Genomic DNA, 14,264 nt, shown 5'->3' with positions numbered 1-14,264 from the left:
GTGTGTGAATGTGTGTGTGAATGGGTGAATGACTGAATGTAGTGTGAAGCGCTTTGGGGTCCTATGGACTAGAAAAGCACTATACAAATGCAGGCCATTTACCATTTACCATTTATTTTAATATTTGTGTACAGTGCTTTGTGACTGTCTGTCTGTGAAAAGCACTTAATAAATAAACTTTACTTATTCACACAAAGCATAAAGGTAAAAAAAAACAATGTATACAGTATTATCTTCATTTTAGATTTCAAAAAGTATTTTCGGCTCCCAGTGTTTTCTTTTGCGTGGAAACCGGGTCCAAGTGGCTCTTTGGGTGTTAAAGGTTGCTGACCCGTGGACTAAACCAAGTAGTGAATGTTCCCTTGCATGAAAGACTGAGAGGAATCGTTACTCACTCTGACCACTCAGTCACGTAGCAAAACATGAGACGGCGAGCGTGATAGGGCAGCCAGCAGACCACAAAGGCTATTACCACAGCTCCTGAACACAAGGAAGAGGGGAAGTGTTAGAAACTAGTAACTAGTCAAACAGACACAGAAAAACAGAAAATTGATTTGTTAATGGAAAATACTCATTTGCACACTGTGCAGGATGTTGACACAAGTAATTAGGAATCAGGCTTAAACAAATGCTTTGATTGTTGATTTATACCAAGGACATCAGAACAAAGAAACCAGTGAATTTTTTATTTAAAAGATCAACAGAACAGTATTGTGACAGTGTCAATAAATTTCCTGTACACATCACTGAAATTATTTTTCAGTTGAATTTTTGAAATCAAAAACCACATGGATTGAATCCAGTATCTCCTGTCATAATTTGTTAACAACCAGATGATTTATTTTGTAATAAAAGAGAGACCTTTTTTATGGATATTGGAAATTCCCTGTACTGATTTTTTATCATGTTCATGATGACGCACTATGTCAACCAGCTGGCAAATATTTCAGTTTCACTTAAAACTCAGAGTAGATAATGCTGTAGGAGTCTTTCTGATCCAAAAGGGACTCGTACACTGTCAAAAATATTCAGGTAGAATATTCATTTTTAAGAACTGGACAGGATCATAAATGTTCTGCTCAAACCAACACAGAGAGACTGAGACAATAAACACTATTATCAGCACTATGTGCTTAATTTATTTGATTAATTTACCCCTTTTTCCTGCAGATCTTTGCAGCTCGACCAGTCTGTTTCTGTTTTTATGGAACCTCCGTAATTGCTATAGTAATTACTATACTACCGAAGTATAGTATTTGAGTAGCCCTTAGCTCATGCAAATGTTTACCTTATGTGGACCTTGTGGTTAAGTTTGTATAATTCAATACTTGAAAAATGTATGTAAAAGTCAGACGGAACAAAAGAACCATTAATATTAGGTATATTTAAATTAGTTGTACATCATCAGTTGCATTATATATGACTAAAATCCATGTAAGAAAATTGATGAAATAAACTCAATAAATAGTCTTCAGAGACTGAGAGAATGATACAAACATTTATTGATAAAAGTTGAGCAAGGGAATTTACATATAGAAAAAAAGTGCAATGAACCCCAAGATTACTACTTTGCTGGATTCCATCCAACAGATTACATAAATACCCTCAGAACTCATCACCACACAAGGGTATTTGATTTGGAGTAACACAGGAGGGAAGAAAGACTCCTAGTTCAGTATTCTTTGGTCACTGGATACAGCATACTGGGGACCACTGTATTTGACCATATGGAAAAACTGCTTTGACGACCTCTTAAATCTTGCAAAATGCTGTCAGTGTCAGTGTCACATAAACTCCTTTTTTCCAAAAGAGTAAAGTACCTAGAGTAGTAGTAAAGAGAGTTGAAAGTTTGTCTTGCAACCGGAAGATTGCCGGTTCGAGCCCCGGCTCGGACAGTCTCGGTCGTTGTGTCTTTGGGCAAGACACTTTACCTACCGCCTACTGGTGATGGCCAGAGGGGCCGATGGTGCGATATGGCAGCCTCACTTCTGTCAGTCTGCAGCTGTGGCTACAACTGTAGCTTGCCTCCACCAGTGTGTGAATGTGAGAGTGAATGAATAGTGGAACTGTACAGCGCTTTGAGGGCCCAAAAAGCGCTATATAAATGCGATCCATTATTACCTAGATATGGCTGACGATTAAAGTTGAAAGCATAAATGTGAAACCTATAGCTAGGCATTATCCCCAAATAGCAGATTACTGTATACCTAACATGTAAGTTCACATCTCAGACAACCTCACCTGGACCACCAACACCACCTCCATCACCAAAAAGGCCCAGCAGCGCCTCCACTTCCTGAGATGTCTGAAGCGGGCCAACCTCTCTCCTCCCAACATCACTATGTTCTACAGAGGGACAATAGAGAGTGTTCTGACCAGCTGCATCTCCGTGTGGTTTGGAAACTGCAATGTTGATGATCTCAGCAAACTACAACGGATTGTTAAAGCAGCTACCAAGATCATTGGAACATCTCTCCCTCTGCTACAGTCATCTTTCAAATCGCTGCATCAGTAAGGCCTCAGGTATCGTGCTCGACCTGTCACACCCCTCACATGGACTCTTTTCTCTCCTCTCATCAGGCAGACGCTACCGCAGCATCGGGGCCAGATCCATCAGACTCCTGAACTCACTACCAGCCCTCCCCCCAAACACACCCACACAATCTGTTAACTGACTTTTTTTGCGCTTTGCACACCACTACCTCTGTAAGACACACTACTCTATGTGTAGCATCCCTGGCTGAATGATGGTCTCTTATACTGATGCTTCACAGAGGTTTTATTGGAAATGTTTTTATTGAAACATTCAGTGAAGACACCGTAAGAGCTAGGAGCAAAACAAAACCAGCAATATTAATACCATAACATCAAAGGAAACAAATTTCTCCTGCTCACATATAGCATTTACATCAAATTTACATCACTCAATTCATTATATCACCTCACTAACTTACAACTACACATAAAGGTCAAGGTTAACAACATAAACTCTATTAAACGACATTTTGATTGCATGTAACTTATTCCGTTAAAGGAAACATTAACAAACCTTGTGCCACTGTCAGCCAGGTACTAATTGGCAAAGTAAACGTACATATTTTTCACTTTAAGGCACACTATTTACCATATCCTAAAAGAAACGTTACTAACAGCCCTTTAGCGGTTTAGAGCCAGTTTCCTGTTTCAAAATAAAAGCACGGATTTCAAAAATAAAACCAAAGTGCCTTTCAAACAAATGTAAAAAATATTTACCAAATTTAAAGGTCATTTACACTATGGGCAATTTATGCTGCCCTATGAACAATCTTATTCACTCTGGGTTGAACTGGGTTTACAAGCTGCTACACTGGTCACTTTAAACCACACCAACTGTAAATTCTAATTGTAACTCTCAAGCGGATATTTATTTATTTTCTTCTCATTTTTATATCTATTTATTAGCTTGCTTTGCACTGATGAAACCAGAGCCTCATCATCTCATCTCTCTGTATGCTGGACTGGATATAGCAGAGATGACAATAAAGTTTACTTTAACTTTGACTTAATGAATGAATGAATGAATGATTGTCTGTGAAGGTTCTCAGTCATCCAGGTCATCGTAGTCAAAGGAGCTTGCAAAGAAAAGCGTCTGGACTTCTTTAAGTTGCTTGAAGACGTTTCACCTCTCATCCGAGAAGCTTCTTCAGTTCTAAGGTCAAATGGTGGAGAGTCCCAGATATAAACCTAGTGGGAGTGACCCCCCACAGAGGGACAAAAGGACCCCCTGATGATCCTCTAATCGCCTGAGCCAAGGTGGGAAACTGGGCGTGGGTCCCAATCAGCCAGAGTTTCGGGTGTGTTCATTGTGAAACCTGGCCCCACCTTATCATGCGAATTCCTGAGGTCAGATGGCCCAGGATGTGAGTGGGCGTTAAGGCATCTGGGAAGGGATCTCAAAACTGGATTATAGATGGCAGAGAGTTGGTGTCGTAAACCCCCGCCTCTGTTCAAAGATGGTCGCTCACAGTGGACATAGATGGCTTCTTTCACTCCTCTTTCAAACCATCTGTCCTCTCTGTCCAAAATGTGAACATTGGCATCCTCGAAAGAGTGTCCTTTATCCTTAAGATGCAGATGGACTGCTGAGTCTTGTCCTGTGGAGGTGGCTCTTCTGTGTTGTGCCATGCGCTTGTGAAGTGGCTGTTTGGTCTCTCCAATGTAGAGGTCTGAGCATTCCTCGCTGCACTGTACAGCATACACCACATTGTTAAGTTTGTGTTTTGGCGTTTTGTCTTTCGGGTGAACCAGTTTCTGTCTGAGCGTGTTGCTGGGTCTGAAATACACTGGGATGTCATGCTTGGAGAAAACTCTCCTGAGTTTCTCTGATACACCGGCTACATAGGGGATGACAATGTTGTTGCGTCTGTCCTCCCTCGCTGGTGTCTGATCTTCTTTTCTGTGCCTCTTTGCTGACTTTAAGAACGCCCATTTAGGATAGCCGCACGTTTTGAGTGCTTCCTTTACATGTGTGTGTTCCTTCTTTTTCCCCTTCAGGCTTAGAGGGAACATGTTCTGCCCGGTGGTGTAGGGTCCTGATTACCCCAAGTTTGTGTTCCAAAGGGTGATGGGAGTCAAAGAGGAAGTACTGGTTCGTGTGTGTGGGCTTCCGGTAAACTTCGATGTTGAGTTTGCCGTTCTCTTCAATGTGCACAGCGCAGTCCAGGAATGAATGATTGTTTTTACTTTTACTGTAAAGATCAGTGAAAGTGTAAGTTTCTTGAAAAGTATAGACATGTGTGTACTTAGTGATGAAACATTAATGTAACATTAAATGTGTGAAGATTGTTATTTTGGTCTTCGGGTCAGGCCATTTTGAAGTTGTAGAGCTTGTTAGCGTTGTGTTATGGTAAGCTGTCAACAGGTTTTGGACCCATTGTGCAGGACTCAGGAAAAGGGCAAAGTGAAAACACCTGGGAAGCACAGCTGAACAGCTATTCCACAGTCACCTACTCCACAGGTGAGGGCAGCCATGGCCAAGTCCTCCTCTGCACCGGAATCTGTTCCTTGAGTGGAGGCAACTGGTATCTGGCCTGTTCCTGCGCCTGTCCCTGTTCCTAGGGTGGGGACAGCTGACACTCAGCCTGTCATTGCACCCACTGGGAGGGGGTGGCTGGTGTTCGGCAAGCACCAGCACTGTATCCATTCCCATGAGGAAAATGGCCAGCACTTCACAGTAGCCTTAGCTGTGGAGTTGTGTGCAGGGGGTGTGATCTGCACAACTTTAGCCAACTCCGCCTCCACCTGTCTCAGCTGGGAGCTCAGCTGAGCAGTCTCATTGTTCTGTCACTGCTGAGAGCTTGAGCGAGCCGACCCAGCCGCCTGCGTCATCTGCTGGGAACTCAGGCAAGCTTATCCAGCCAGATATGATCTCCACATCTCCACATCACCATCTGGTTCTGCTCCAACAGAGCTCTCCGCACCGTCTGGTTCTCATCCTGTTCCACTAGAGGTTTCTGTGCAGTCTGGTCCAGCCATGTTTCCACCAGAGGTCATTGCGCTGTCTGGTCTGCACACCTGCCAGATCACATCCTGCGTGGAATGCATGTCCACATCCTGCTCAGCCACAGCCTGCACGTACTCCTTCTCCTCCTCGGCCATCAACCAACCACACCATCACAGGCCACCTTCCAGGCCACCTGAAGTTTTATTTGGCGCCGCCATCGTCCTCCAGATCTGTGGGCTAAGGAGCCTCACCATCAAGGACAAACCCCAGACCTGCCCTGGAGTTGCCGCCGCTTCCCATGTGATCGGCCTCCTGAATCATCTCATCGCTGCTGCTTCTTATAAGGCTTTTATATTTTTAAAATGTTTTAATGCTTTGTATCTTGTTCTATTTAATCTCAACAAGCCCCTTAAACAGTCTGTGATCACTGTTGGCCTCTCCGTTTTTATTGCCACTAATCATTTTAAAGTTTAGTTTAGATTGCATTTGTCCCTGACCATCGGGAACCGTTAACATTAACTTTTATCGAGTGGAAAAAAGTTAGTGTTCATCCTCCAGCTTCACTGTTTATATTATGCTAACATAGCTATGTCGCTAGTGATCACGTAGCACATTGTTATATACCAGCTAGCCAAACTTCAGTAACCCTATGAATGCCACTGCTGTTTAGTTCTGTTTTCATTTATGTCGGAAGTGATAGCAGAGCTGTAAGTTTTAAATGTTTCAGAAATCCCTCAGTCTGAACATGGTATATTATATTTAGATGGAAACTAGCAAGCTAACTCCCTGCTAACTTCCAACTCCATTAAATTGAATAAAATCTGTTTTCATGGATGCCTGGATGTTAAACTTAATTATTACACCCGGTAGAGCAGCCACACTGATCATTTTATTACAGTTGAAAGAATTTAGACAGTTTTTCAACTCTCAGTGATGCTGCAGTGATTGTTTTACTTAGGGACCTGCAGCAGAGTTTGGGCCCAGACACAGCTAATGTCGTCAGACTTAAAGACCTGATAGTTATAACTTGGTATTTTAAAGATTGGTGGTTCAATTCCTGGCTCCTCCAGTCCGCATGCCAAGCATGCAAGACTCTGAACCCCAAGTTACTTTCTGATACATTCATCAGAGTGTGACTGTTAGAAGGAAGGCACTAACGTATAGAAAAAGTGCTTGTGTGAATAAAGCACTTTGAGTGCTCAAGTAGACTGAAGTGCTTTATAAGAACCAGTCCATTTACTTGTGTGACACAGACTTGACATCAGGCTGAACTCATTGATTTCACAACAAAACATTTTTATTCAGATTTCATTGTTTTGGAGTAACCTGTAAGAATGAATAGTTAGTGATAGAGCAAAGTTTGTGATCTCCCTAGGTTAATTATCTATTACCTCAAAATCCCAGTGTGGCTGAATAATTGGTGGCAGTTGCTGCTGATAATGCCTACTGTTGTCATTTATGTCTGCTGGTTTCCTAGCAGCTTCTTAAAGATCCCCGCTGTCATATCCAGAATGCAACATAACGCATGTAGTTAAAGAAACCTCTCTAAACAGTGTTTATTGTTCTCTGTTATTTCCTATCACTGCATGATAGGCAGGCAGCAGAACATAGACCCCAAAGATATTCAAGTGCTGATTTTTATGTCTGTGAGTAGAGATTATTACTGGGTCAAACATACATTTACTCTTTTATATCTCTGGGTATGAGATTCTGTCTACAGCAGGTGATTGATAGTCCTTTGTTTTCCATCCTTTTGTGCCCTGTTAAGAAATACTTGTCTCACAATATCCCACAAAGTTGGCAACACTTAACATTGATATTTTTGTTGTTGATTCCTCAGTGGGTGTAATAACATCCGCTGTTTGTTGAGACAAGCCTCAACAGGGCAATTTCCTGTCTTTCCATAACCTTAAGTACATAAACAAACTGAAGAAGTAAAAACAGTGTGCATTTGTGTGTGCATGAGTTGTTGTTCCTACAACATGAACAATACCTTACCACATTAGTTATGGTTGTGTTCTAAATTAGTCTCCAGAAAATGAATTTAAATTAATGTAACGTCCTGCTATCATGCATACATGAACATGTTTATTTATGCGTGTTTGCATTACACCCATATAGTCAATCAATAAGTCAGAGGCAGATCTTTTTTCTCTGTAGTCTCTAGCACAAAGACAACGTAGTCCTCAGCATTCTGCTCATTACTATTTGTCACTGTCAATACGTCTGTTCAGCAATTCTGAAATCATGGTACCTTCCTCGGTCATGGCCTTTTTATTCATATTGCTAAGTAGAACTTAACCATAGCACTATGGTGAAGAGTAAGCTCAAATATTTGGAGCCGTACTTGTCTAATAAGGTCGTCTGCAACCTTCCACCCCCACCCCCAACTCTGGCTCACCAATCCCTGGGGCCCAATGTGTAAATTCCTAACTACCACTGTACAAATACACAAACAAAAGAAAAGTGTACTCACTCTTTTGGACAGATTTATCTGAGTGTCGATAAAATTTAGTACACACTAAATTATCTGGAGGGGCATTTGTGAATAATTCATTGTACATTATAAATAGATGTAGGCATGTTGGTAAACATAAAATACATTTATGATTTTATATATATATAAAAAACCCATAACCTGTGAAACAGTTCTGGTGTGTGTAAAAGTCTTTCTCATCTTATCCCCACCTTTTTGGACTTCACTTGAAAGCATGTTTCCCTTATAAATAAAAAGTTATGTTGTTTTTATAATTATATAAGGTTAATGTCATGGTCCTGGGTCGGTGACCCAGCATTTTGAGTTTATTGTTATTATTTTCTAGTTTCTTCTGCTTTTATATTAGTTCTTAGGGTTTGGTTCTGGTGTTCAGTGTTTTATTATCCCTACCTGTGTCTTCCCCTTGTGCTCTGTTCATTTGTGTTGTAAAACAGTCTGTGAGTTTCCCGTTTTACTTTGAAGGTTTGTGTCTCGTCGTGTCTAATTAGGTTCAGCTGTGTTCCCCTCTGGTGTGTCATTCCCTCATTTCCTTGTGTGTATTTATAGTGTGTGTGTGTCTGCCTGTGCTCCTCGTGGGTTCATCTGTGTTATTCTGTGTTAATCAGTGTTTCTCCGCGTCTCTCTTCCCTGCTTTCTCCGTATCATCCCGTGTCCTTAGGTTTGTTTATTAGTTTTTCCCAGTTTAGGTTTACGTTTGGTTCAGCCCTCGCTTTTGTTATGTATTGTGCACTGTAAATAAACTCACTCACATCATTGCCGCTGTCTGCTACTTGGATCCTCCTTCTCATCACCACAAGACTGCTGCCCCAGCCGTGAAAGTTAACTTATGAAACTTATAAGTATTCATGAATACTTCCTCACTGTGTTTATGTACTTGTAAGCTTGAGCTGATCAACCTGTAAAGTCAAAGAATATGACCGTTAGAGCTTGTTCCGGTCAGTGATAGGTACATCCTTCCTGTCCCCTTGGCATTTTCCCAACACGTTCACATCCCAAAGCGTAACATATTATGCCATGTGAGAAATCGTCGGTATGTTACGTTTTTGGCCACCCAACACGTCTCTATGTTACATGTTTGGAAACGTCAGGAAACATGAGAACCATTTGGAATGAATCTACATGTACATTTCGTTTTACTTTATCATCATTAATTACTTTGGAAAACACTATCTAATATGATCAAGTCTGTGGTTAAAATTAGGGTTAGGGCTGGAATACACTGCTGGAACAAATGTTACCGCCGGGAGCGTCATTCTATTGGATTCTATCCACAATCCAGCGCATATCATAGGGAAGCAGAAGGTTACCTTTAGCGTTCCTATGGGACGCCTCGGGATGTGACAAATCGTTGCTATGTTATGCGGATTGAGAATGGTCTGAGTTTTATTTTATTTTATTATTATTTTTTTTTACATTTTATTCTTTGTTTATGTGAATAGGTCTCTTTATTTTATTCCATCTATGCCTTTAAAATGAAGTGAGAGCTACAGCCTTCCTCATAGTGCTCTGGCCGAGCCCATTAGATTTGCAGATGTTTAGATTTGGTTCTTGTTTTCTGACAAATGATCAATTTCTGGAAAACCTCGATTGCAGGCTGGTGAATTGTTATTAACTTGAGTGAGCCATGTTTTGTTCTGCTACTGTGCTAAGTACACACACACACACACACACACACACACAGGCATAGAGTGATATCTGATTAACATATGAGAGACGGCAGTATGACCATAAAGAACTGAAAATTGCAGTAGAGTGTCACTCTATACTGAAATAGAATGAGTTGGGGGAGTATTTGCTCTGTAGGGCTGTTTATCCTGCATTAAAATTAGAACAACACTTGCAAGACCACTACAATTCTAAAAGCTTCAAAATGTAAAGCTATATATATGTATATATTTCAAAAAGCATTGTAAATTGTAGGTTGTTAGATGTTAAATACATAAGTGTGAGCATTAAAAAAGCCAATTACAGCTAAACCAAACAAACCAAATTTATTTGAAGAAAAATAAGATCAAAAATTGAAATTCAAGTACTGAACAAGTCTCTGACCACCAATATTAATAATGACCCAATTCAAAGTTCTACCAAAAGCAAGCACAGATAATGTACTGGCAATGCTGGGAAGGCAACTGAAATCTTCTGGGTGATGGGTGATAAAGGCAGAAACATCAGTGACAAAACCCTGGGGGCAGATTTCATGAATCTTTACTAGATTTGTGTTTTTTGTAGTAAAAGCTTTTTTTGAATTGTCAATGATGAAACAAAGACAGGTTATGTTTTGACTGGGTTCAGAATTTGGACCTATTCAACTGTAATTATCGCACACACATATGAAGAATAATTCTAATTAAGTAAAGGACATGGAGTGGGAGTAAAAGGAAGGGAGGGACTGGTCTGTTCTCATAACCCAAGACCACATTATATGTGAGACATATTACAACTAAGATTTGCCTGTCTCTGTATGATAATGATAGCACTCTAAGTCAGAACAGTACGAGAAATCATTACAAAATGTATTTTTTCTGTATTTAATTTGCCTGACATTATCCAGCTAATTGGATTGTCACTAAAGTGCGACATTACTTTGAGTACAGCAGGACAGATCACAGCAACTACTGCTATAATTGGGAATATTAGAAAACATGGAACCCATTTGAATACAACGTTCCCCCTTGATCCAGTTAAGTTTGAAAGTCATTCTGTGATTTGACAAATGGGTCCGAAGAATGAAAATTGAATTATTATAGAAAGACATTATATGTTTTATTACACAGTGAATTTTTCATGAAATGCCAGAGATCAGATATGTGTCGTTTCATCAAACAGGGGACGAAAGATATTTTCAATGACTCTCAAATAAATGGAAATATATATTCCAGGGTTTTTTGCCAGTGTCATACGAGCCAGGTATTACAGTTTTTTTACAACCGCTAGGACACATTTCACAATACTTAGGTCACTTTTGCAAAACTCTTCACACAATTCTCCTAACTGACCTTCAGCTTGGCAAAGCAGTTCATTTCACATTCAAAATGCACTACAACTACCAAAGCACTTTATTCAGGTCTCAAATAAACTCATTCTTCCAGAACACTAGCAAAGGTTGACAGCCGACAAACACACTTTGTCACCCACAAAACAATGACCTAAAAAACACTAACAACATGTAGCATTACACAGTGTTTTCTTGTGTAAAACAAGGACACATCTCTGTTTATAATTTCAATATATGTTACTGGAATGAATCAGACATCATGCAGAGAAATGAGTCCTAGCGTCTGTAAAAAACTGTAAGTGAACCAGGCCCAGTCAGTTAAACCACTGCACCCTTCCTGAGCTACGGGTAGAGGAGGTAGAGCAGGTCATCTGCCAATTGCAAAGTTGGTCGTTTGATCCCTAGCTACTCCAGTCTGCATGCCAAATATCCTTATACAAGATACTAACCCCACGTTGCTCTCTGATGCATTCATCAGAGTATAAATATGGGTGAATGATAGAAAGTAATGACATAGAAAAAAAAGCATAGAAAAAAGTGCTTGTATGACTGAGGCAAGTTGTGTAAACTGCTCTGAGTGCTAAGACAGAGTAGAAAACTGCCATGTAAGAACCAGTTCTTTTAGAAAATGTGGTATGAAGTAGCTGGCTATGGTAGTTGAATATGACTCCTATCAGGAAAAATGCTTCTGGAAATTCTGCTGTTTCTTTAAATGGGTGAAATCAAAATATCCTTTTTTTTTTTTTTTACAATTTCTCTGAGCAGTGTATGGTCTGACCTTGGGGAGAATTTCTTGGGACTTCCACTCCTGGGAAGATTAGCAACTTCCATTTGTGAATAATCTTTCTCATTGTAGAATGAGAGACTTGAAATTATTTGGAAAGAAGCTTCAAACCATTCCCAGATTGATGGGTGGCAAAGAATGCTTCAGAACAGCAAACTGCAAAAACTTCTGCTTTATATTTACAGATGATCAGTTACTCAAGTGCACCTGATTAGCAGTACCTGGTTGCTAGTTACCCTTGTAATTTCTATGGAAGCAATAAAGTCTACTTAGTTTTTCACACAGTGCTTCTTTGCTTCGGCTTGTGTGTGCCCAATTGCTGAGGATTTTATTTTTAATTATGTCCCGATGTGTAAAGCTTTAATAAAGAAAGAAGGTGTACTTTTTTTTTCATACAGCTGCATTTTATTGACCACAACTATTGACAACATGGTAAATAATTATCAGAAGAACAATTGTTACCACACAGAAATTACATTTTTGGACTAGAGCTGTAAAGGGTGGTGTGGAGTACACCAGGCACAAATGCACGCACACGCAATTATGCGTGTGCGTGCATTTGCGTGCATTTGTGGTAACATCTCAGGCCAATTTCCACATTTATTGACGTGTTTTGTTTGGACAGCTGACTCAGTCGTACAGCCTGACAGCTCACGAGCCCAGCTGATCTCTCCCTCCCGCTCCTCCCCGTCTCACTATAAAAACACAGCGGAGGGAGACCATCATCAGTACATAAACACCATCAGCTGTTCTTACCGGCCTCGCAGCGCCGCCCTGTTGAGCCTTCTGCTCCACTCCTCCCCTGCAGCTGCGCCCGGGGCCACGCCTCCGCCACACACCCCCACCGCCCGTTCGAGGCCGGGGAGCCGTCCGGCCGAGCCAACTCCCCCCCTCGCGAGCGAGAGAGGAAATCGGCCACTGCCATCTGTGCCCCCGGCCTATGGATCACCTTGAACTTAAAGGGCTGCAACGCCAGATACCACCGGGTGATCCGGGCGTTGGCATCCTTCATGCGGTGGAGCCACTGCAGCGGGGCGTGGTCCGAACAGAGGGTGAATGAGCGTCCCAGGAGGTAATAGCGCAGGGAGCCGACCGCCCACCGGATGGCCAGGCACTCCTTCTCCACTGTGCTGTACCGGCGCTCGCGCTCCGCTAGCTTCCGGCTGATGTATAGGACAGGGCGGTCAGCCCCCCTCACCTGCTGAGACAAAACGGCTCCCAGCCCTCTGTCCGAGGCGTCAGTCTGCAGAACAAACAGGAGGGAAAAGTTAGGAGTGTGAAGCAGCGGCTCCCCACAGAGAGCGTTTTTCACTCGCACAAACGCCGCCTGGCATGGCCCCGTCCACTGGACCAGATCTGGGGCACCCTTTCGAGTGAGATCGGTCAGGGGGCTGGTTAGCTGCGCAAACCCCGGCACAAAGCGACGATAGTAACCCGCCAACCCAAGAACCGTCTCACCTCCTTTTTCGTCCTGGGGCGCGGGCAGGATGCGATAGCCGCCGTCTTCTCCACCTGTGGACGCACCTGCCCGCCCCCCAGGTGGTACCCCAGATACTGCACCTCCCTCCGTCCAACCGCGCACTTCTTCGGATTGGCCGTGAGCCCCGCCCCCCTCAGGGACTCCAGGACCGCAGCCACCCGCAGCACATGCTCCGCCCAGGTGTCGCTGTGGATGATCACGTCATCCAGGTAGGCGGCAGCATACGCCGCGTGCGGACGCAGTACCCGGTCCATGAGACGCTGGAAAGTGGCCGGGGCCCCAAACAGGCCGAACGGGAGTGTCACGAACTGGTACAAACCGTACGGAGTGGAGAAGGCCGTTTTCTCCCTGGCCTCGGCAGACAAGGGAATCTGCCAATAGCCCTTGGTTAAGTCCAGCATCGTGAAAAAGCGGGCCGTGCCTAACCGGTCCAGGAGCTCGTCGACCCGAGGCATGGGGTAGGCATCAAAGCGTGACACTTCGTTCACCCTGCGATAGTCGACACAGAACCGTATAGACCCATCCTTCTTCGCCACCAGAACGATGGGGCTACACCAGGCCCTGTGCGACTCTTCTATTACTCCCATCCTCTCTGGGCCTGTGTGAGATGGTATTCACAAGGGAGGGAGGTGGGAATGATAGAATTTGGCACCTCAGGCCCCAACTCATCTCTCTCCTTCACCAGGCTCACCAGAGAAGCGGTTTCGACCTCGCGCCACTGTTTGAGGAGATTGAGGTGATAAATCTGCGCGGCTCCTCCCCTGTCCGACCGAGCGACCTCATAGTCCACGTCCCCGACACGCCGTGTGACCACAAAGGGACCATGCCACTTGGCGAGCAACTTCGAGCTGGAAGAAGGGAGTAACACAAGCACTTTATCTCCTGGTGAAAATTGCCTGAGTCTAGCCCCTCTGTCATACAGGCGTTGCTGACGCTGCTGAGCCTGGAGCAAATTCTCCCGTGACAACCTCCCCAAAGTGTGGAGTTTTGCTCTCAGGTCCAACATGTACTGAATCTCATTTTTGG

General features: G+C 42.9%; 1 protein-coding gene across 1 annotated transcript in view; it reads right to left on the bottom strand.

Annotated features, from left to right (window-relative positions):
- Positions 1–14,264, bottom strand: part of ntsr1 (neurotensin receptor 1 (high affinity)) — a 99,915-nt gene that overhangs the window by 35,343 nt on the left and 50,308 nt on the right. The window contains exon 3 of the mRNA XM_005744640.1: positions 396–480. Within this exon, the coding sequence (XP_005744697.1) occupies positions 396–480 (85 nt within the window). The remainder of the gene's footprint in view (positions 1–395; positions 481–14,264) is intronic.

The sequence above is a fragment of the Pundamilia nyererei genome, unplaced genomic scaffold (genome assembly GCF_000239375.1).
Source record: "Pundamilia nyererei isolate P.nyererei 1_Seehausen unplaced genomic scaffold, PunNye1.0 scaffold00147, whole genome shotgun sequence".
Classification (NCBI taxonomy): Eukaryota; Metazoa; Chordata; class Actinopteri; order Cichliformes; family Cichlidae; genus Pundamilia; species Pundamilia nyererei.
The sequence above is the reverse complement of the archived record's forward strand: the minus strand, read 5'-3'. Positions and strand labels throughout refer to the sequence as shown.